Consider the following 24,352-nt stretch of genomic DNA (forward strand, 5'->3'; position numbering starts at 1 on the left):
TGAAATACTTATTTTCTCTTAATTTCACATATGCTGCTCAGAAGCCCCCAGGTTTCGTGGAATTTTTATTAAGAATTCCAGCTATTCCAGCAATAAATTTTAGACACCACAGCTTTGGCTGACAGAGAGGCGATACATACCATGTTTGGTACAACTGACCTCTAGGGATTTTTCTCTCTGCTTTCTTCTGCTTTTTCTTCTAGTGAAACTGTCCCGTTATTGGTTTTTATTAATACGATCATATTTTCCCTTCTCAGAAATCTCATTTTTGAGATAAGGAAATAATAAAAATGGTAATAGATAGTCATCGCTGGTATTTCGTTGGCTCTCCTCTGCTCTTGCATTGGAACTGACTGCTCTGTTTCTTGAGCACTTTGATACCAGCAAAGAAAATCACACATTTTAGCGTGGGATTTTTAATGTGTATCTATGTTAATCCGGCCCACTCCTGACATTTGTCATGCTTTGGGCGAAAGTACAAATAAAGGTCCAGATACCATACTCAAATACTTAAAAGTTATCAGTTGAGTTAACAAACTGCTAAAAAATGTTCTATCCTTCTGCCTTGGCAATATACCTTCATATCAAGCTGGGAGGTAAAGTTCAAATTTTCAGACTCTTTGGAGTTCTGAATGCGAAGATGTAGGGAGACCAGCCTGCTGCTGGGTTCTTTTGTTCCCACCCTCAAGTTTGCTATGGACCACAACAGATTTCACAGCAAAACTCTATTCACACAGCAAAACTCTATCCACAACCTCCAGCAAACAGCTGTTCCCTAGCCCCATGTTGGTCCTAGGCTTGCATCCCAGTGATACAGTGTATGTCAAGAGGCAGGACCCTGAACAAAAGCCTGTGCAGACACTGGAAAGGGCTTGAGATCATCTGCACAGAGAATCCAGGATCCTGGGCATCCAGGGCACGGTCTAGGAGCGTGGGCTCTGCATAACACAATCCTTTGGCTTCTCACCCCATGGCAGCTGAGGGAGACATGGCTGGAGGACAGTCAGACCAAAGGCCCCTCTTGGCCCAACCTGGGTAGTACTTGGAGTTAATGTCCCCTTTGTTGTCATGGATAAGTGGGAATCAACCTCTTTAACTGCACACTTTTCATTCATACCTTCTAGGTGGCAGAGAAAGGTATTTCAAAAGAGATTTGTAACTAGAAATTCAAGATCCCTAGCTTCATACAAGGCAAATTATCTGCACCTTGGTATCACTGAGGATTATGCAACTTGCTCTTTGAATTGCAACTGCAATCATCTGATTTCCTACCCCAGTTTCCAATGGTCCAAAGCCAACGAAGAAGCAGAACCTGTTACATATTCCAAAGGAGACATCGTAACAATGAATTATTATTTAACATAGAAATAACTTTAAGAGAAGAGAATACAAGCACATATTTCATTGTCATAAATTTCTTTAGAAGACAAAATAAGCAGAAGTCAAAGAAATGTACTCTGGGAAATGAGAGGGAGAGATGGGTTCCTTGGGTTTACATTTGTTCTAAGTAAGATAGGCTGTGCACCTCCTGCCTGTCTAAACCTCTGAATCCACTCCTGCCTCTACCAGTAATGAGAGCAATAATAATAATGGTTAATACCTACATCGCACTTACTTCATGCCAGACATCATTCTAAACACTTTACATGCATATACTTATTTAATCTGCATTAAAGTCCTGTGAGGTAGGTACTATTATTATCCTCATTTTCTAGAAAAGGAAAATGAGGCACAAAAACATTTTTGGAAAAAAAACAAACTTTACCTGAAGTCACGTAGGTAATAGGGTTCAGGGCTGGGATTTTAACCCAGGCAGTGTGGCTCTAGAATCAATCCACCCAGGATCATGTTTTACTTCTTGAGGTGGTCTACCACCCAAAGACTAGCCAGCTCGGCCAATTGGTCACCATCTACTCTGCAGTGATTCCCCAAGTAACCATGCATTTGACCCCAGTAGTTAGAGGCCTCACCTAGGAAAACTGTCTCTTTGGCTGACCTGGGATATCTTGCTTTCATATGGGGTGATCTACCACCTAAGGACCAGCCAGCTCAGTCAATTGGTCACTATCTACTCTGCCAGGCTTCCCCAAGTAACCATGCATTTGACTCCAGTAATTGGAGGCTTGTCCTAGAAGAACTGTCACTTTGTCTGACCCAGGATTTCTTGCTTTCTCTGTGGTAAGAACAGCCTCCACCTTCTCAGGCCCAGGGACCATCACCCACCAGAAGCCTGGAAAACCATATCACCCCCAAATTCTGTCAACACCTAACTGAACTTTTTAAATAGAAGCTTTGTGCATGAGAATTTTCTTATCTTCTTGTCTTAAGGTTCACAAAACATTAGAGATTGTGCTTATTTTTGTTTCCAATTTATACTAGAGTTCTCTGCATGTAAGAGGTATCCAGAGATTTTTTAATAAATAAAGTTCTTCTTGTTCTTCAATAAGTCTGAATTTTAATCTGGCAGCTCAATGAATATAAAGAGCAGAACAACATTTGTATAAAATTGCAAATTCAATTGTGAGTTGCATGAATATGAAAAAGTATGTATGTGCCCCTGTACATACATATGTGTGCGTGTACATCATGATCTATTCAATATTCAAAGTTTCCATTCAAACAGGTAATATGTTGTTAGTAGTTAAGTGCTTAGAACCTGGGGGTAGATTCCTTCCGCTCAAATTCCAGTCCTGTTACTTACCGACTGTAGGACTTTTGACATGCTATTTAAAACCTCTGTGCCTCAAATTCCACATAGATAAGTAAGAATAATTATAGTAGTAGCTTTCAGTCAGGCAGATTTTTCTTTTTTCTTGAGACGGAGTCTCCCTCTGTCGCCCAGGCTGGAGTGCAGTGGTGAGATCTTGGCTCACTGCAACCTCTGCAGTCAGGCAGATTTTTCTAAGAATTGTGTTACATAATATAGGTGCTTAAATCAATTAAGCAATGTAAAGCGCTTTTAACAGTGTCTGGCCAATAGTAAGTTCTCCATAAATGTTAGCTATCATGTCAAACCATCCCATATATCAAGTATAAATATGGTACCATTCAACACATAAAATAGTTGCATTTTTTAAGGGAATTAATGAAGTAGTTAACCATACTTTCTCCTTATGGTTATTAAGAGAACAGTTATTAATAATAATAGTTAACAGAAAAAACATAACAAAGAGGATACAAGGAATAACAGAATATAATACATGCTGCATTGGCCACCAAGTGTAGGCAATGCAACAAGTTACATTATGAAATGGCTCACAGAGACATGGTCTTGGCTATCAAAATTAACAGCTGATTCAGTATTCTGCTCTGTCTTAGAGGAAGCTTCACCCTTCTCAGAATAATAGGAAGCACAGACTTCAATCTTAGCTCCAGTCTGGTCCAACTGCTCAAACTCACACCAAACAACAGCAAGAGAATGAACTTCATAATCCCCAGCCAACATCCCATCCATTCAGCTAAGGGTATCTAGTAGAACAGGGAATACAATGAAAATCCACAATCATGTCGTTTTTTGTTTACACTCTCTACAATGAAGCCAAAGGGAATTACAGCAAGACTGCTGTATCCAAGATGTTTCAAAGCACATGCACCAGTCTAATCCTTTTTGGAGGCCAAATTCCTTCTTTTGTGATATTAACATTTGCTGTACAAACCCCTCCCAAATTCGTCCCCAGGCCTTCTTCAGGGTAAAGCTTGGAACAACTTACACTACATCTAGTTTTAGTTTGCGTCATTAGGATGTGGTATTTTCTCAATATCATTCGCATAAGTCACGGATCCCTGTAACCAGAGTAATCCTCCATTGGTCCTTTAACTCCTTTTGGTCAAATCTATGTTCTTGGCACCCAACCTAAGAATGTTAACATTTCATGGTTGCTAGATGTTTTTAATACCATTCTCTTCTCTAACACAACAGATTTCTCTTCTGATGCCTAATCAAAATTATTAAAATTACATTCCAATTTCAGAAAAGTGTTCTAAACACCATTCAATGCAACACAAAGTGGTTGTGACCACAGGTATTTTCTCTCTTAGGCTAATATGTAGTATTTATATATCAAATGTTAGCTCAACAAACCCAAGAGATATTACTTCTTTTAAAGACAATTTTGTTCATAGATGTGCCTAAAAAGAGCTGGCTGGTAAAAAGAATATGAATATCCTATTGGATCCTGGAACCACAGTAATGGCAAGAATACAAAGGCTATATACTGTATATTAGTCAAGCTACCCTTTGTTGAGTTTCTGCTAATTGTCAGGCTTCAGCATTTGTTATCAAATATGATCCCCATAGGGATTATTATTCCTATTTTTCATGCTAAGATATGGCTGTGTATTCCCTAAGATTACACAGTTGATCAGTGGCAAAACCAGAATCCAAATCCAGGTGGCTAGGATTCTGCAGCCCATAGGCTCTTTCTACCTTGCAGGCCACCTTACAGCACATGTTCCCCAATCACTGAGGCATACTTGGGAAAGAAGAACTGAGACTTAACAGCTCACTCAATCCAAGCTTAAGGTTGGGAAGCAAATTATCACTACAATTATCTGGGAAAGGAAAAGTAAACTTTTATATTCCTGCCTCATTAATATAATCCTTTAACAATACTTCATTTTCCCCTAGTGTTTTCTTTGAGAAAGAATATAATAGACCTCAAGGGAAAATATGACACTATTAAAATTACTATTCACCATAATAATTGGACTTGACTCTCAGAAGCCAGTACTACTGACAGTTAAAGTTGATGTCCTGGCCGGTGCAGTGGCTCACGCTTGTAATCCCAGCACTTTGAGAGGCCGAGGCCAGTGCATCACCTGAGGTCAGGAATTCGAGACCAGCCTGACCAACATGGAGAAACCCCATCTCTACTAAAAATGCAAAATTAGCCAAGTGTGGTGGCAGGTGCCTGTAATCTCAGCTACTTGGGAGTCTGAGGCAGAATTGCTTGAACTCGTGAGGCAGAGGTTACAGTGAGCCAAGATTGTGCCATTGCACTCCAGCCTGGGCAACAAGAGCAAAACTCCGTCTCAAAAAAAAAAAAAAATATGTCCTCCAGGGGAGGGGGACTCTCTTATGATATTGCATCACAAATTTGTGTAAAGCATTAACTCTTTTCGGTTCCTTCAGATATGTTTTTGCATTCTACCTTAACGATAATAAGTGTAGTACCGTAACACCTTCAAAGAGATGGTGCCTCCTCCAAGCCTGAAATACTCTGTGGTTCATCTTTTCCCTGTGGGTTTGATTCTGCAGCTCAGAAGGTGACACTTTTTACAATACAACTTCATTCATTTTAGAGCTTGTTTTCTCTGATGATTTGGGATCTCACCTATTTTGCCACCATTTATTAATCTTAGAGCTCCTCAGACACAAGGTTTTCATTTAATATTTAACTTTGGCACAGAGACATTTTTAAGTTTCTCCAGCCCAAGGCTTGGAAAAGAGCTAAGGAAATGTAGCCAGGAGAACTCAACAATAATATTTTTAAAACCTCATATGTCCAGATTTAAAAATACATACATTTATCTTTTCTTCAGGAACAGCAATAACTCTAAGCTGACAAGATATTTATTAATATGCTGGGTAACCAGCTGGTGGACCCAACATGTTTTTTTGGAAAAAGAAAGAAACCTCAAATACCTTTCATTTACCCGTGATGACCTGGCTCAGTCCTTGAGAGGATTAGGAGCATTTCTTTCATAAAGTCACATTTCATTAGAATGAATGTTTTGCTGCAACCCAACTATATTGTAGCCCATCACCCTTTCAGTTGATTACCGAAAAGTGGATCAACCTATAAGGCATCCTGCCACTGAACCTCTGAGTCTTAACATGCAGCAAGGTATAGAGGTGTAAGATACTATAAAAGACAAAGCAAATGCCCCAAAATAAAGAAGTGAGAAGTAAAGATAATACTAATGACAATAAAGTCATATTTTTCAGAATGAGTTGGCATGAGAAACTAATACTAGAAGAATTATATCAATTTATTGGGCCTGGAACAAGAATATTGCCCCATTCTCCTGTTGAATGTGATATAAGGAGATTGTCACAAACAGTAAAACACAATGGAAGCTTATCTGCATAAAAGTAACATTTGATTGAGATCGATACATAACTAATCCCATTTCAAATCCAAAATAAAATCAAAATTGGTGACATTAAGGCAAATTATTAGCAGAGTTGTCAGGGCAAAATAAACATTCCTTTTAGTCAGGAGGGGCCTACATTCCTGGATAAGGGGCTCCCATTAACTCAAACTCTTGCAAGTTAAGGAATACTGAAAGACATTTTCTTTTTTGCACAGTTGTTCCTACAATCAAGCTCCAAATCATCTGGTCTGATTGTACATGTACTAGAAGGATCACATGGGACTCACAGTCTGTAATCTGCTGATGACCAAATAGGACCGTCAGATGGTATGGGCTATTGCACACTAAGAGCTGACATTTATGAATCACTAGCTACCAGATACTTTTCAGAGCACTGTATATGGAGAAATTTCATTTACCCTTAACAGCACCCAAGTGTAGTATGTATTACTAGATGTCACCATTTTATAGGTGAAGAACATGGAGTAAGTGACTTGACCAAGGTCACATAGACCATGAGGGGCAGACCTGAAGCTTAAGGATCTGCTTTAGATCTCATACACATAACTTTCCTGCTATGCTGGCTCTCATACACTTGCCATCTTACCAGGCAGAATTCTCAGTAAACAGCTTTCTGAGTACCTGATAGAAAATGTTAGTGCAGAGCCAGGTTGGTGTAGTCCTTGGACACCACCCTCACCTTTCTTATTGTCCCCAGTCTCTAACTCTACCAGAGGTCTTCCTCCCTGAGAGACTATACTCTCAAAAACTCTCCATCTGGCCAGCCCTTCATTCCAATTGGTACCTTCTTATTGGGACAATGATCTCCATTAGAGAATAGGTAAAGGTTAATCTTATCAAAGTTATTCACTCGCATGTGAATTCTAAGTTATTCATGTGTGTGAATGACTTCGTAGGATAACTCTATCAGAGAGTACTTGTATTTCAGAAGAGGGTTTTGTTAACCCAAATGAATCATACCAGAAAGGATTTTGTTGTTATTTGGTTGCTTTTGTGGTGCCTGTGGTATAAAGAGCACAGCATTTGGAGTCAGAAAGAAACTGAAATCCTAGCTCTGTCAATATCAGGTATGTAAAATTGTGCAAGTAACTCAATATTCTGAATCTCTGGTTCCTCATCTTGTTTTTAAGTTGACAACTCTTCATAGGAGTGTTGTCACAATTAAATAAGATGATGTATGTCTGGCACCAAAGACACTGCCTGGCATATGAAGGGCATCTAATAAATGTCAGTCCTTATCCTATCCTCCAACCATTTCCCGAAGGACAAGGGCCATGGGGCTAACCCCTGACATAGACTGCCATCATTTTACCAGGAATATTGGATTAAGAAGGTTTCTAGTTGTTGATAAGGGCAGACATTCTGCTATCTGCCTCCTATTATCTGCTATTATCTGCTAATAGCCTGCTATTAGGCTATTAGATAATATCTGCTATTATCTGCTAATAGCCTGCCAACTATTCATGTGCTCCTTGGAAAAGGAAACTTTTCCAAAAAGCAGGGACCTCAGAGGGCTGGTGAGACAGTGTCCTGTCACTAAAGCTTCACTAGAGATTGGCATTCACAATATTAGTATCATGTTGCTATATGCTATAAAAGAGACAAAGTACTATCTTTTCCTTACCCATTGTAAGTTTCACTGGGACCCCTGTAACGAAAGACAGATTGGGCCAGGTGCGATGGCTCACACCTGTAATCCCAGCACTTTGGGAGGCCGAGGCAGGTGGATCATGAGGTCAGGAGATCGAGACCAGCCTGGCCAACATGGTGAAACCCTGTCTCTACTAAAAATACAAAAATTAGCTGAGTGTAGGGGTATGCACCTGTAGTCCCAGCTACTCGGGAGGCTGAGGCAGGAGAATTGCTTGAACCCGGGAGGCGGAGGTTGCAGTGAGCCAAAATGGCGCCATCGTACTCCAACCTGGGTGACAGAGTTAGACTCTCTCCAAAAAAAAAAAAAAAAAAAAAAAAAAATTACAAAAGATAGATTGACAACAGAAAATCATACAATTTCTTGTTTTGATTCAAGCTTCCACAGACAAATTTGTTTAATATAAGTTATATGTGACATGGGAGCCTTCAGAAATGAAGACCCAAAGACCCAGGACAAACTTTTTTATGAACAGCTGTGCAGAAGTAAGATTAGAGAACAAAAGGGTATGGTCTAGTGGTAATTAACTGGGGGTAAATGGGAACTTAGCAAGGCCTGTTTGTTCAGATTCTTCGTGGCCTCTCGGTATAGGGCAGGACATGTTTGGAATGAGGCTTGTATGACCTGCTTTCTGGAGAAGTAGGTCAGATAATTCTTTTCAGACTCACTTCAGGAGAGAAAGGCAGGAGAAGGTCAAAGCATGACCTTCTTGCTTCTGAGGTTTTCTCAATTACCTTCACCTTAAAACACTTAGTATGCTAAGGTATCATATTGTAGGATAGTGTATCCTTCGCAATATCAACACCGAAATGGCATAGCCCGCTTTTTAAAGAGATTCATCAGCATTGCCTACAAATTTATTCTTTCACTCAAAAACATGTATTCATCAACTACCATGTGTCAAATGTTGTGCTAAGCACTTAAGAGTGCAGAAATAAAGGACAGCCAGTGAACTGGGTTTCCTAATAGCACAGGTGACAGTAAAAGAGAGAACAGAAAAGAGTTGTTCTACCAAGAAGTACACACATATATTTATATACAGATATACTCACAAGACACAGAATCATACTCAAAGGACAGTGATTAGCACCCATGGTGTCATCAATTCAGTCATTTTTGTTCCACATTTTTTGGAGCACCTACTATTTGCCAGCCACTGGGAAAACAGAACAGTGAAAAGACAGGCCAGGTCCCTGTCTCTTGCAGAGTTTAAATATATGGCAGAGGAGATAGGCAATGAATAAATTAAATAAGCAGGATAACTTCAGCTATTGAGAATGCTATGAATGAGGCAATGTGATAGAGAGTGACCGGGTTTGTGCACCGCCTTCGCCAGAGTGGTCAAGGAAGTGACCTCTGAGGGGACAGCATTTCACCAAGATCTGCACAACATGAAAAGGGGCCATTCACGTGCAGAGCTGGAAAAAGACCTTTTGGGCAGAAAAACAGCTTGCCCAAAGGCCCTGGCAGAACCAAATTGGTGAATCCAAAGAACAGAGAGAAGGTCAGTGTGGCCGATGTTTATTCAACAAGTGGAAATGGAATTAGGGACAGGAAAGAATCAGACAAGATAGGGATCTGTAAGTCACAGAAGGGAGTCTGGATTCAATGAATAATAGGAATGTATTGGAGGGTTTTTAAAAGAATGCTATGACCTGATTTACATTTGTTAAATAAGAGAGAGTATTCATATAATCACACGCTAACAAAGTTAAATGCATTCATGAATAATTATTTTATATTATACATAGACTGATGACCATTTTTGAATAATTGTAACTTAAAATATACTAATTCTAGCTAGAAGTTTAATTTTAACATCACTGGGTTAAAGGTAATGATTGAGAAGTCATTTGAGGATATTTCAGTGACCTTGAGGTCTATAATGACCATCATTTATTAGGTGTGAGGCAAAAAGGTATCTTTTAATAAATTCTGGCCAAGAAGATGCCAGGCAACGTAAACTTCACTTGAAATTAATGCCCCTCAGCCTAGTGTGCTTTCTGCAAAACAGTCATGGTTGAGCGGGAGCCTTTCTAGCTCATCAAGCTAGTTTTGTGATTTTAATACTGTGCAGCTGAGAATAAGCCAACGGCTCTTCTGTGTTTTGCTTTCATGAAAATCCCAGAATGTTAACTGTGAAGATGCTAATGGACCCAAAGTGTAATACTAGGCATGGCTAGGTTTTCAAGGGATCTTAGCTCACCCCCTCTGTAGGATGAGGTGTCCATATGGTGTCATATGGGGACATTAAGAAGCCACCTTCCCTCAAAGGTCCTCTGAGTGAGCCTCAGACTCCTGGCTTCCCCATCATACATTCCTCCTTGGGTGACCAGAACTCTAGTAAAAGACAACTGTTTTATCCTGAAGGAGTAATCCAGTGATACCATTGTCAGTCATGAATACCTTCCAATGTTGGTCTGTTAAAGTATCCGGTTACTGCCTAGCAGAGCCCATATGCATTTTTTCTTAAGTCAGAGGAGAATTCCGGGAAGCCCACACTGTGGCTTTAAGATCACATTCATAAATAAGTAATAGCACATCCAGACAACAGAATATTACTCAGTGCTAAGATCAAAGCAGCTATCAAGCCATGAAAGACATGTAGGAATCTTAAGTGCATATTACTAAATAAAGAAGCGAATCTGAGAAAACTACATACTGTATAATTCTGGAAAAGGCAAAACTATGGAGATGGTAAAAAGATGGGAAATTTTCAGGGGTTGGGGAGGGTGGGTAGAGAGGAAAGAACAGGCAGAGCACAAAGGATTCTCGGAGTGGTGAAACTACTCAGTACAATACATGTCATTATGCATTTGTCAAAACTCATAGAATGTACAACACCAAGAGTGAACGCTAATGTAAAATGGACTTTGGGTGATAATGACGTTTCAGTGTAGGTTCATCATTTGTAATAAATGCAACATTGTGGAGCAAGATGTTCATAATGGGGGAGATTGTGCCAGTGTGGGGGTAGGAGGAATATACGGGAACTTTGTACTCCCCCATATATTCCTGTAAACCTAAAACTGCTCTAAAAAATAAAGTCAGTTTTTAGAAATTAAGTGATACACAGCAGAATGAAATAAAATTAGATCTTATTAAAAATGGGGAGCAGATTTATGTGGAAGAGCTCAAGGAGTAATCCCAGGCAGCATGATGGGGATGCCAAAGGATCCAGGGCTCACCGAACAATGGCCAGAACTCGTAGGGAGTATGTTTCGTGGCCTCCTGGAGACGATGTTTCCAGCCTGAAGATGTCTTTACTAATGGGAACAAATAACTCATACGTAACAATGAGGCACTGATGCCATGTAGTCTTCCAGTGTCTTGAATCCAGAATAGTCCTGAAGAGTGTGGCCTTTGGAGATAGACCAGCAGATTCAAATCCTACTACGCTACCTGTTAGCTGGGTGATGATCTCAGACAAGTGGTTTAACCTTTTTGGGCCCTCGATTCCTTGTCTTCAAAATGATTACAATAATAGTCACTGCCTCCCAGGGTTACTGGGATTGTATTAAATGGGATAATTTATGTAAAGCATCTAGCGCAGTGTCAGAACTTGGTAAACCTTCATTCAAAGTTTGTGATGTGACTGAATATAGTCATTATTAGCAGAGCGTAGTAGTGTTTGAAGCACTCTAAGCCCTCACAAAATATGTGTTGTTTGATTTATTAATAATAACAAGACTTCAAGTAGGCCATGTTTAATGCCTGGCTTCCATGTCACAGCGAGCAGGCTTTTCTGGGTTTTTAAGGGGAATGGCAGCCAAGAGTGAGCCAAACCCTCCTCTAACCGAATATCACTGCATTTTAGTATGAAGTTTCTCCTGATTGTGATCTACACCTGTATGTTTCACGAGTAGGACAAGATAAAATAAAGACTTCAGCTGCTACTATTTCTATTCATGTAGAATCTTTATTGTGGGGATCTTTATTTTAAAAGTAACTTTGTATCAGTTTGAGGTCTTTGAAGGAAAAGCTTTAGGTAAATTATAATATATAATTGCATTTTATGTGTTTAATCCAAAAGGTACTTTAATGAATGCTGGAATGTTTATTTCTATATCAAATCAGAACTCAGGATCGTGCATAGCTTACCCTGTGAACTCAGGATCATGCATAGCTTACCCTATGTAGCTACCCTGTGTTTCTGTACCACTATGCCTGCTTTGGTAACTATGCAGGGAAGAGAAATGATAGGTTAGAAAATGAATAGATAGGTAAGTAGATGACAGATATATATATATATTAAATATATATATAAATATATATAAATATATACAAAATATATATAAATATTTTTATAAAAATATATTTTTGAGATGGAGTTTCACTCTGTTGCCCAGGCTGGAATACAGTGACACAATCTTGGCCCACTGCAACTTCTGCCTACCGAGTTCAAGCGATTCTCCTGCCTCAGCCTCCCAAGTAGCTGTGATTACAAGTGCCCACCACCATGCCCCGCTAATTTTTGTATTTTTAGTAGAGATGGGGGTTTGCCATGTTGGCCAGGCTGGTCTCGAACCCCTGACCTCACGCAATCCACCTTCCTTGGCCTCCCAAAGTGCTGGGATTACAGGCATGAGCCACCATGCCAGACCCAATAGACATATATTTTTGTAAAATGAATTTTCTTCACAGGTTATGGTGCTATTTGATTGTGTTAGAAGCCAGAACAAGTAGAATCCAACAGTAAGACTCTAGTATGGTTCCTCTAAAAAAAATCCAGAATATCATTATATGCCAAAAAATATGTATATTTAGTAATTCTTAGCCTGCCTCAGAGTTCTTATGAATAACTCATCATTTTTTTCAGTGTGCACCTGTATAAGGCCAGGTACTCATAGAGATCATTCAAAAGCTATTTATGTTTGCTATGCAATGTCTTCCATTTGCATTCTTTGCAAGTCTTGTTCAGACTGATGTTAAAATAAGTTTGTTTTTTATGGATACACATCAAGGATTGGAGAGCAGAAGAAGCCCGATCACATGCTGGGAGATGGAGAGGAGCCAGCACGAGATTGTAAAAATGTTGGCAACTATTACCTAAGCCCAACATGTGTGTTGGGCTGTTCATATCCAGCCCAACACACGTGAACAGTTAAATGTTTCCCTGTTACTCATTTCACAGAGATTGAAACTGACACAGGGAAAGAGTCTGAGCAGTGAACTCCTCAGTCAGGCAAACCCTCTAGACTGTGAGTCATTCCAGGACAGGAGCCTCATTTTCCACTCATTAGTGAGTCTCCAGCACTTGTTGTGTCTCAGCACTTGCTAAGTACCGAAAAAGGTGATCAATGAATTAATTAATGAGTGAAAGCATTTCTCTGCATTCCTCTAGTCTGAGACCTCCAATCTTCAAGTCGAGCACTGGAATGGATCTGGAGGTTGTTGAGCAAACCAAAGTAAATGGCCAAGCAATGTTTATTAGGGAACATATATGGAAGAAGAAACAGTAGTGGGTGTGAGGATCCCTTGTTACGTTGGCACATTCCTGGCTAGGGTCATACACAACGATCCAGCAGGCCTGAAAGTCAGACGCCACGAGAAGGCTCCTGCCCCGTGGATTGTAAAGCATTTAAACTATATGATTAGAGAAGCATCAGCCCTTCCCCTGATGTGATCAGGAATAAACTACTGATATGACATAGCAGAACCTGGACTCCAGTCTCTCCTGGCCACTCATCAATCATGGCTAAAGAAAGCACCACGCTGTCTGGTGTTCTCTCACCTGGCATATGAGAACCAAGTCTTATAACTCTAGCTATTTAATGTGGCAGGATTTGCCCCATCCATGTGCATGTTTGGGAAGCACAAGACCCTCCTCTGGCATGATGTGGGAAAAGAGGGCTGGGGTCCAAGCCTTGCCAATGACCAGGACTGTTCGTCTTCTGTGTAAACTGTAACCAGTTTCCATGGAGCTTTGGTGGAGGACAATTCCTTTCCTGGGAGGCCAGGCTGCAGGAGATTCCTCTTGAATACATTAACTCTTGTCTCTAAGTGGTGATGTGATAGACACAAATTAATCATGCCATGATGGCCACCCTCTCTTCCTAGAAACTGTGAGAGAGGCTTTGTGATGAGGCTAGGCTTCTCTAGGGTTCCTGTTACCTTGTACCTCCATGTTATTCTCTACCCATTCCCAGCAAGGGTAATCCACCTACACCTCCCAGACTGTCCCAGGCCCAATACTTATAAATTTCCTGAGTCCCAGTTCCTTGGGCCATGTTCTCCATTATAGATCAATCGTCTGTCATATAAATCTTTGGACTGTCGGTAAGTCACTTAGCTTCTGTAGGCTTCTGGCTTTTCTGCTGCAAGATAGTCATAAAATCTGGCTATTGAGGAAAAGAGCCCTCCAAAAGAGGCACTACCGTCTAGTGGACTATTTTCATTTATTCCTTATTTTGTTTGCTTACAATTTTGGAACTTTAATACATTCTGGAACTTTAATGGAAATTTCAGGCACACAGCAGACCTATGGAGGAGGTATTTTGAGTTTTAATGCCACCCTACTTATATCACATTGGCATTTCCTTCTTGCTTTATAAGAAGTTGGTCCCTGAACCAGTGAGAAGGAAGATGATTTTGATTCAGTGTCCCACTGTGGCCTCTGAAGGACATTAGTCTTTACTGTGCTTCAAGTTCAAAGTGATCTGATGAGATTGTAAGCACCAGATGGGACTCAGAAACCTGGGAAAGGGCAAAGAATCAGGGAAGCCACAGGAAAAAGAGAAAGGGGGAAAAAATAGAAAGTCTGATAAGGAAAGGAAGAAGGACTGGTTTCTTTGTATTTTTTTTTTTTCACGTCTGTCTTTGCCTTGGATTGACATTGAGGCAGAAGTGACCTTTAAGTTGTGCCTGAATCCTCTACAGCTCCTAGCATGGCAGTTCAAAATGTCTGTTGAATGGGACAAACAAGAAATCTAAAGTGGTGTGTGGTCATGAGCTCAGGGGAATGGGTCATGAACACTGCCCCAAACTTCACTGAATGTCCCCTGGTTAGTTTCACTTTGTAAGCAAATAAAATAAGGAATAAATGAAAATGTTACCAGAAAGGGGTACCAATCCAGATCCCAAGAGAGGTTTCTTGGATCTCACACAAGAAAGAATTTGAGGAAAACCCATAAAGTGAAATCAAGTCTATTAAGAAAGTAAAGGAATAAAAGAATGGCTACTCCATAGGCAGAGCAGCAGCTTGGGCTGCTGCACTAAGAATACTTACAATTATTTCTTGATTCTATGCTAAACAAGGGGTGGATTCATGAGTTTTCTGGGGAAGGGGTGGGCAATTCCCAGAACTGAGGGTTCCTCCCCCTTTTAGACCATATAGTGTAACTTTCTGAAATTGCCATGGCATTTGTAAACTGTCATGGTGCTTGTGGGAGTGTCCTCTATCATGCTAATGCATTATAACTAGCATACAACAAGCAGAGAGGAGGGCCAGAGGGCACTTTCGTCACCATCTTGGTTTTAGTGGATTTTGGCCAGCTTCTTCACCACAACTTGTTTTATCAGCAAGGTCTTTGTGACCTGTATCTTGTGCCAGCCTCCTATCTCATTCTTTGACTAAGAATGCCTTAACCTCCTGGGAATACAGCCCAGTAGGTCTCAGCCTTATTTTACCCAGCCCCTATTCAAGATGGAGTTGCTCTGGTTTGAACGCCTTTGAGAAAAATACTCCATTAGAGAGTAGTGCTTGTCTTGCTGGAATCTTTTCCTCAATACCCAGATTCTATTACTGTCTTAGAGCAGAGAAGCCACAAACCTACAGAAGCTGAATTACAGAGGCTGGTGGCGAGCTCAGGACAGACACCACATTTCCCAGCTCTCAGAGTTAGAACTGTGAGATTCAGATGAATGAACAAAATATAAAAGACGGGGAAAGTAAAATAAATTGCAGACTGCACAAAGTTGAAATGGAATCATGACAACCAATCCTTAATCTGTTTGCTATTAGGGTGGAGAACAAGATTGCATTCTGTTCCTCTGGAATTCAGACACACTTTCTGATATTTAAAGGAATACAAGGAAAGCTCACACAGGCTGAGCTGGGTCTCTTTATAGTGTAAATATCTTTCCAATGGGGAAAAAAAAATTACTGAAAGATGGTAAGTTTGTCTTCTGACAATATTTCCCAGACGTTTTTCTAGTGTTAACAAAGCTCTCTTGGAGCGTAACTATTTCTGAGGAGTGGTAACTTTAAAGCAAAAGGAAGGAAAATTTCAATAAGAACCAAGCTGCCCCGATTCTCCCTTTATTTTTAAACAGAACCATCAAAGGGCAGCTAACGGAAATATACTTAAGTGGCATTAATTCATACTTAAGAGAACTCTCAAAGAGTTTTATTGCTACATAAGGGAAAGCTATAAACCAGCAGGAGAGGAAAGCAAAGAAAATAAGTCTGGGGAGACATCTTGTGTAAGAAAGTGAGCAGGTGGTCAATAATGTATCCTTGGCTGGTTTCCACAGCAAGGAGACAGAAATTCATGGCAAGGATGTGGCCCACAAAACAGACCATCACAGAGAAAAGAATTATGAAACTTTGCAAAATGCTGTTGAAGAGTTCACTTGAATATGAAATAATAAAATGCTCATCTCCTCTCCTTTTTATCAACACCCATCCCATTTCATGTTAATACTCGACTCCAATAACCTACTGCCTGACTATGTCCAATCCCTGGTATGATTAAAGACAACAACAACAAAAATAACTAAGATAGGCAGGACCAACGACAGTGAGTTTTTAGACCTAAAAGTAACATTGGGGTCAGTTAGTCTAACAATCTTGGTTTTACAAACAAGGAAATGGGTCTTAGAGGTTACTTTTGTAGAAAGAGAGAGAACTTCAGAGATTTTTCCTCGCAATGAGAAGTCTTAAATTGCATATTCAGACTGGAGATATAGGAAAATGCCTCTATGATCCTGTCATTCAGCTCAAGCTAAGCCTAAGACATTTATCATAGGTATAAAGAGAATCTTACAAGCATCCTGAAAATGAGTAGAAGTTATCACTGATCTCAAGAATATTTTACCATCGGTCAACCCTTCATCATTCTTTACAGGACTTTTAAAATTTAAAAAAAATAGCATTCTTTATTAATTTCTAAGAAAGAATGGCTATAATGTAGGATTTTCCATTCTTGTAAGCTGGCAGGAGACCTCAGGACATAAAATCAGGAGAATGAAAATGAAAACAGTAAGCAGGGGGAAGAGCAACATCGATCCAGTGTTCAGGTGCTCTCTCAGCCATCACACTACGAAGATGGTACTTCAACATTTAGAAAAGGGGTAGGCAGGATGAAAATGGTGCCATTTGACAAGGATTTGTCAAGACTACTTTGTGCACAGTTACGAACTAAGTGCAAAGAGAATTCCCAAAGATAAAGGTTTGATTCTATTCCCCCAGACACTTGAGTGAGCTATTACATGGCATGTCTTTCCCCAAACCAGCTTCTAGAATTTATCACCAAGAATTGGTTTTTCAAAATAAAATGCATTACAGATTTGCTTCACTTAGGGGGAAATTAACCTTCTGTATTTCAACAAATGCCTATGGCTAAATATTGTTTGAGATTTATTTGGCATTTTGGACGTGAGGATACTACTTTTCACTGTGTATAAAAAGAAGTATATACTGAATTGAGTCTGTGTTTTTTCATACACAAAATTATGTAAAAGTCTATGGGTAAGGAATGAATCTTTTAGACATAACTCTTTAAATATGGTAAACAATAAATAAATGTTTGTTGTAGCAATATTATTATTGAACTCCCAAAACAGTGTGGAAAGATAAAGCTAGAAAAGTGATTATAAGCTGATGATTTTGCTGACCTGAAGGTTTATATATATATTACTTGTGGATTTTACTTCCTTCAGCAGTAAAAGATAGCCTACATTCTGTAGTCACTCCCACAAGGGCAACCTGCTGCTATCACCTGGCAGAAATGTCTTCAGTTCTCTGAATTTCAAAGCCAAAGCCCTTTGCAGTTAATACAAAGAAGGCTCCCCAGAGTGACCAGTTTTTCTGGGGGAAAGGGAGCAAGAAGAGATCCAGCCTTTGAACTAGTGTTTGCATGTGGCAAACAGGTGGGAGACACACTGCACTGAAATGGGCAAGCCAACATAATATTTGTTACTTACTTATTAGAAACTATCTTTACCTTGCCTTTCTTCAGACAAAGAGAACTTCAGAGATTTTTCCTTGCAATGGGAAGTCTTAAATTGCATACTCAGACTGGGGATTTAGAAAAATGCCTCCACGATCCTGTCATTCAGCTCAAGCTAAGCCTAAGACCTTTAACATAGATATAAATAGAATCTTAAAAGCATCCTGAAAATGAGTGAAAGTTATCATTGATCTCAAGAACATTGAGCCAGGGGACAATCGGTCAGCCTGGTTTTCCAAACAGGTCTGAAACAGTGTAAAAACAAAAACTATTACCTTACAAATTCTTCAAGATGATACCGCAGTGAAGCAAAGTGTCATGGAACGTGTGCTCAAGATCCCATCTGTTATTACCACTGCTCCTCCTCCACCACCACCACCGTTTTCTTTTTCTTAATTTAAATAATAGCTAACACTTATAAAGTGCTTGCTATATTAGACACTGTTGTAAGCACTTTACTTGTATTAATTCCCTTAATCTTCTCAACAACCTCATAAGACAGGTAATGTTATCATCAGCAGCAATTTATCAAAAAGAAACCAAGGCACAGACAGGTTAAGTAACTTGCTTAAGATTACACAGCTAATAAGTGATGGAATCAGGATTTAATTCAGGCAGTTTAGCTCAAACTTTCTGCTCTTGGTAACTTCGTTGCAAACTCTAGTCAGCCAACTGGACTCATTCATGCCCCTCACTACTTCCTCTAGGCACTGGGCTTCTACAACCCCCCACTCCCCATCTAATTCACTCCCTCATTTTACAGTTTAGTAAAAGGAGACCCTGAAAGGTTTACAATGATATCATGACAGAGAAGTTTACAGAGAAGACTCCAAGTCTCCCATATCCAGCTCAGTGCTCTACTCACACTCTAAGTCCTAAGAAATAACATTTGTGATCCATGTTTATCAATGAAATTCCATATGTTCTTGTAAGTTCTGGTGCCTTGTAATGAGTTTTGCTCATAAAAAGAAAAGTCCTTTACACTCTCAGCGTCCTTAACTAATATATCCTGAAGACCTGGCATCTGTTACATAATACTCTGCCCTTTCCTTTCTACACTTCCATTTTTCTTTGAAAAATGTTCAGTGGATTAACTGTGAAAACCTTATGATTTTTCCTCCCAGACACCACATCCATCTCTCTATCCCTCAAAATAAATTCCACCCCTTAAATAAATGGAACTTCTAATACCAAGATAGCTGTGGTTTGGTTGCTCTCCAAGCTTTGCCTTTGTTCAAAGGGCAGGATGTTACCACGCAGGCTAATTATCTAGATGGAGCTGTGGTTGAAAAGTAGTGGATTTTAGAGACTGCCCTCTCTGTGGATGATGATTTATCACAATTGAGTATTTTAGGCTTAGCCCCAGGTTTAGAACTAAATTTTTTTCAATTTAAATTCATTGTTGGGAGCAGTCCTGTGGAATGATTTCTGCTACTCTTGAACCATGCAACAAGGAAAGAACAAATCCACATTTTCACTGACCAAGAAATTGTCAAGATTTTTTAGCTCATTTATAATTCAGAAATTGTGGACTAAATTATTGCAACTTTAGTAGGACTGCCATTCTGACTGAATGGTGTCTTTGTGTGTGGTGGTGGGTGAGGGGGTAGGAGGAACCAATTTTAGAAAACATTGAATAATTATTTTTATTTTCCAAGTCCTATTGATATGATTTAATGTTCTCCCCATGTAAGATAGAAATCTTATGGCTTAACTTTTAATATCAAGTCATTCAGGGTTATATGATTCAAAATAACCCTAGCTAAATAAAACTTCAACAATATGACCCCCAGGAAATGTATTATAAAATTTATATGTTATATAACACATTATAGTTGTTTGCTCTAAATAAATATTTTTACGATGTCCAGTTTAATGGATTACATTAGATGAAATTTCCCCACACATCTCTCCCTTGCAAAAGGCCTGAAAACACTTATTTTATATTGTGTTGGTTACACAAACTGTACTAGTGCAGAGAAAGCAGAAAGCTGTCCATGTAAATGACAGTGTTCCGCAGTCTTTCTAGAGCCATACCAAGAAGGAACTCACCTTGCCGTGTATCGCCAGGTCCATGGAATGGCAAGAACCTTATTCTTGCAGAGCCCTCACAATCCCCTACTTTACTGTAGAGCTGCCTCTGGATGTTAGATCTTCTATTTTTCTTACAAAATTTTTGTTACTCCTAGAGCATGACTATGTCACACTCATTAACTACCCATTTCCCGTTTCCAATATGCATACTTTGTATTTGTCATTCTTATCACTGGAAGCCTACATCAATATTTGCTGAATGACTGCAGGAATTTTTGAGCACGCACATTGTAGGAAGTTTTTATCTTTCATAGCCACTTTTTAAAGGTTTCTCAGTAAGTTCCACATTTGTATTGAACCTTTGAATGTGGTAAGAAAAAAAAAGTCATGTATTATTATTATTATTGTCCCTAAATTGTGTTTCTTATTTTCCCCTTTGGTTTCTGGACAAGTATAGCTTATTTGACCAGAGGAATATTTATGGGGGATAGGGGGTGTACAAACTCTCCATCCTTATTCCATAGCCAACTGTAAGAAGGAAGAGTGCAATATTGAAAAGTAATTGTAAGTATGAGATTGATCTAACTTTCTGACATACAAAGGCTTGAGTGCCTAAGTTGGAGGTGGGGTCTTGCTCTGTCGCCCAGGCTAGAGTGCAGTGGCGCAATCTCCACTGCAACCTCCACCTCCTGGGTTCAAGCAATTCTCCTGCCTCAGCCTCCCGAGTAGCTGGGATTACAGGCATGCGCCACCATGCCTGGCTAATTTTTGTATTTTTAGTAGAGACGGGGTTTTGCCATGTTGGCCTGGCTGATCTCGAACTCATGACCTCAGGTGATCCGCCCGTCTTGGTCTCCCAAAGTGCTAGGATTACAGGCATGAGCCACTGTGCTCAGCCCCTAAAATTATTTATTTGTGAAGTGTGGATATGTTCTTCACATTCACAGTTACAAGAAAACTTTAGAAGTAGAAGGGACCTCAAAGTCATATAGCCAATGTTCTCATTCTGCAAATGAGGGAATTGATGCCCAGTCAGGATAGGTGACTTACTTGGGTCAGAACTAAAACTTAGGTATTTTCTGCTCTGAAAACAATGATGCTTTCATATTATGGAAAGAAAAAACTATATATTCTACTTCAAAATTTCTTTTTTAGGGATTTTCTCAAGTGTTTTATAAACTGTTTAGCAGCCAACATTATTCCAGTTAGAGAAACAAAAAAATTAACTGCAAACTTCAAATATGTGAGCTATTATTTTAAGAAAAATATTCTCCAGATGTTTCCCAACTCCTTTGAGAATGGAAAAAAGGCAATGAGCTTACAGTTCAGCAGAAGAGATTCAGATTAGACATTAGGAAATCTAATGTGAAATCCTACAATTGGTTACTAGGGAATATTGCAAAATCTCCTCTGGAGAACCTTTGGAATGTGGTGGTTGGCCATTCATTTCAGAGGCATTATGTGTGTGGCTCCTTTCTAGAGCTGGGGGCACAACCTAATTGACTTCTCAAGTTTTGTTGGTCCCATGAGGTCATTATCTGACTATAGCTAGTACATGGGGGTAATTGGCTACTCTCAATTACAGTATTCAGGATTTGTTAGTGAAGCATATAATTTAGGCTGTTTTACATTTATAGCCATCCTGGTAGATGTAAATGCGCAGAATGACCAAAACCAGTGAATGTTTATTTGATGGTCTTGCCCACTGCCTCCATGTGATTGACTGACCAGAATCTGACAGGCTTATTTATTTGGGCTCTCTATTAGTCCATTTTCACACTGCTATAAAGAACTACCCGAGACTGGGTAATAAAGAAAGGGGGTTTAATTGACTCACAGTTCTGCATGACTGGGGAAGCCTCAAGAAACTTATAATCATGATGGAAGGAGAAGGAGAAGCAAGAACTTTCTTCGCAAGGTAACAGGAGAGAGAGAGCGAGCGTGCTCGCAAGGTGTGGGGGTTGGGGGGAACTGCCAAACACTTTTAAACCATCAGATCTCATGAGAACTCACCATCATGAAAACAGCACAGGGTAAACCACTCCCATGATCCAATCACCTCCCACTAGGTCCCTCCCTTGACATGTGGGGATTACAATTTGAGATGAGATTTGGGTGGGGCCACAGAGCCAAACCCTATCAGGCTCCATCTCAGCATATTTACCTTGCCAGTGGCTTTGTGACTTAATTAACATTTTAAGCTTGTATTCCTAGTCAGAAAAGCAAAGAGTAAGGAAGCCTGTCTAAGAGCTTGTCTTATATAACAGAAGAATTCCTTATTTCACGCAAAAAGAGGGCCTTGATATTTGGAGGACAAGATGGAGAAAACTGACAGTACAGTTAGATGGATCTGTACCTTGTAAAACAAAGCTGGAACTTTGTCAGCTAATATATTGGATGGCAGCTCCTACAAGTAATTAAATAACAGTTTTCAATTTTTGACTTGGAATGTAACAGGAATAACTGTATACAGTCTTGAATTTCAGTAAAATAATCAATCATATAAATACAGGATGGGGACATTATCAGTTAGAAACTGAAATATCAAAAAAGACCTAAGAAATGGATATGGGATTAATGATATAATGTATTTGAAGTACAGTTATGTGTCATTTAACAATGGGAATATGTTCTGAGAGATGCACCATTAACTGATTTTGTCATTGTACAAACATCATGGAGTGTACTTACACAAACCTAGATGGTACCACTTGCTACATATCTAGGCTGTGTGGCATAGCCTATTACTCCTAGGCTACAAACCTATATAGCATGTTACTGTACTGAATACTGTAGGCAACTGTAACACAATGGTAAGCATTTGTGTATCTAAATATATCTAAACATAGAAAAGATAATGCATTGCACCACAGACAGTATGATAGCTAAGACCTCACTAGGCGACAGGAATTTTTCAGCTCTATTATATTCTTATGGGACCACTGGCATAAATAGGGTCCTTTGCCAACTTAAGCGTCGTTATGCACCTCATGATTATATAGTACCTGGGACTTTTTCTCAGTAAATAAAAAAACAATGTTGAGATAATGCTGAGTTACTTACCTGAGGGTGATTGATCAATATAGTTAAAGAGTTGTTAATATCTCTAATACTAATCAATTTTGCAACAAAGGTACATATCCTTTATCAGATGACCCTAAGGTGGGCTTATTCGAAAATGATCTTAGCACGATAACAAAAGGTCACGTGCCCATCTTTTATCTTATGGCCAAGTTTTGGGATTCATTTTCTCAACATGCCCTCCTTTCCTCCATCACTTATAGTAAGCTACATGTGCACCTCCATATATGAATCAAAAAAGGTAAGTCTCTCTAAAAGTTGCTTAGACAATTTAAAAAGCAACAAAACTGTACAAGATAATGAGCTGCTTTTTAAATGTTCCCATCATTATTAATATCCAAGTTAAAAATAGAAGGACTTTCTATCAACAACCTCTGTAGGCAGAATTTTAAATGGGGAGTAAAGCTGAATTTGATATTTTTGAAAGCACCCCTATCAACACACTAAGAATCTGGATTGTGAGGATCCATCAGTAAGTAATGAGAAGTCAAATTCTTCTTGGCCTCAGAAAGCTTACAATCATGTTTAGTCTAATGGACAAAAAACAACAAGAAAAAAAAGTAAGCCTGGTTATAATCACATCTGACTTTGTATTTAACTTTAGGAGAATAATGATGATGGAGAAGGTGGGGAAGCCTTCACAGAAGAGGCAGGAATACAGTTGGTCTGGAGGAAAGAAGGTGTGATAGGCTAAGTTGTGTCCCCCAGAATGCATATGTTGAACCCCAAGTACCTCAGAATGTAAGCGTATTTGAAAATAGGGCCTTTAAAGAGGAAATTAAGTTAAAATGAGGTCACTAGAATGACCAGTGTGGCTGGTAAATAAGAAGAGGCAAGTAGGACACAGACATATGGAGAAAAGACTGTGAAGACGCAGGGAGGTGACTGCCGTCTACAAGCCAAGGAGAGAAGCTCCAGCAGAATCCAACTCTGCCAATATTTTGACCTTGAACTTCAATGTCTGTAGAACTGTGAGAAAATTAATTTCTATTGAGCCACCCAGTCTGAGATACTTTGTTATGACAACCATAGAAAACTAATGGTAGGACTGAAATCTACAGAGAAATAAAAGGAAAATAATTATCTTCCAGGAAAAAAGAATATGGTAAATAAAAAATTCAAAATGAGGTCAGGCATGGATGAAGAACATACTTTTGAAATGAGTCTATATTAGTGAAAGGTACCTTCAACTAACATTGTAGTAAATAGGACCCTCCTTTTTCCCCCATACATTGTCTTAAGAGAAATTTCTCAGCCTTCACATATGTATCCAAAATTTACTTCCTCAGATGTCGTT

General features: G+C 39.4%; 1 protein-coding gene across 6 annotated transcripts in view; it reads left to right on the forward strand.

The window, feature by feature from the left end:
* COL8A1 (collagen type VIII alpha 1 chain) overlaps positions 1 to 24,352 on the forward strand; it is a 150,505-nt gene that overhangs the window by 112,587 nt on the left and 13,566 nt on the right. For 4 of the 6 annotated variants that reach the window (XM_073009676.1, XM_038003229.2, XM_038003233.2 and 1 more), the window contains one exon: positions 6,312 to 6,423. The exons of the other annotated variants lie outside the window; for them this stretch is intronic. In XM_073009676.1, coding sequence (XP_072865777.1) covers positions 6,421 to 6,423 — 3 coding nt within the window. In that variant the 5' untranslated portion in view covers positions 6,312 to 6,420. The remainder of the gene's footprint in view (positions 1 to 6,311; positions 6,424 to 24,352) is intronic. 6 annotated transcript variants of the gene reach the window in all.

The sequence above is a fragment of the Chlorocebus sabaeus genome, chromosome 22, assembly GCF_047675955.1.
Source record: "Chlorocebus sabaeus isolate Y175 chromosome 22, mChlSab1.0.hap1, whole genome shotgun sequence".
In the NCBI taxonomy this organism is placed as follows: Eukaryota; Metazoa; Chordata; class Mammalia; order Primates; family Cercopithecidae; genus Chlorocebus; species Chlorocebus sabaeus.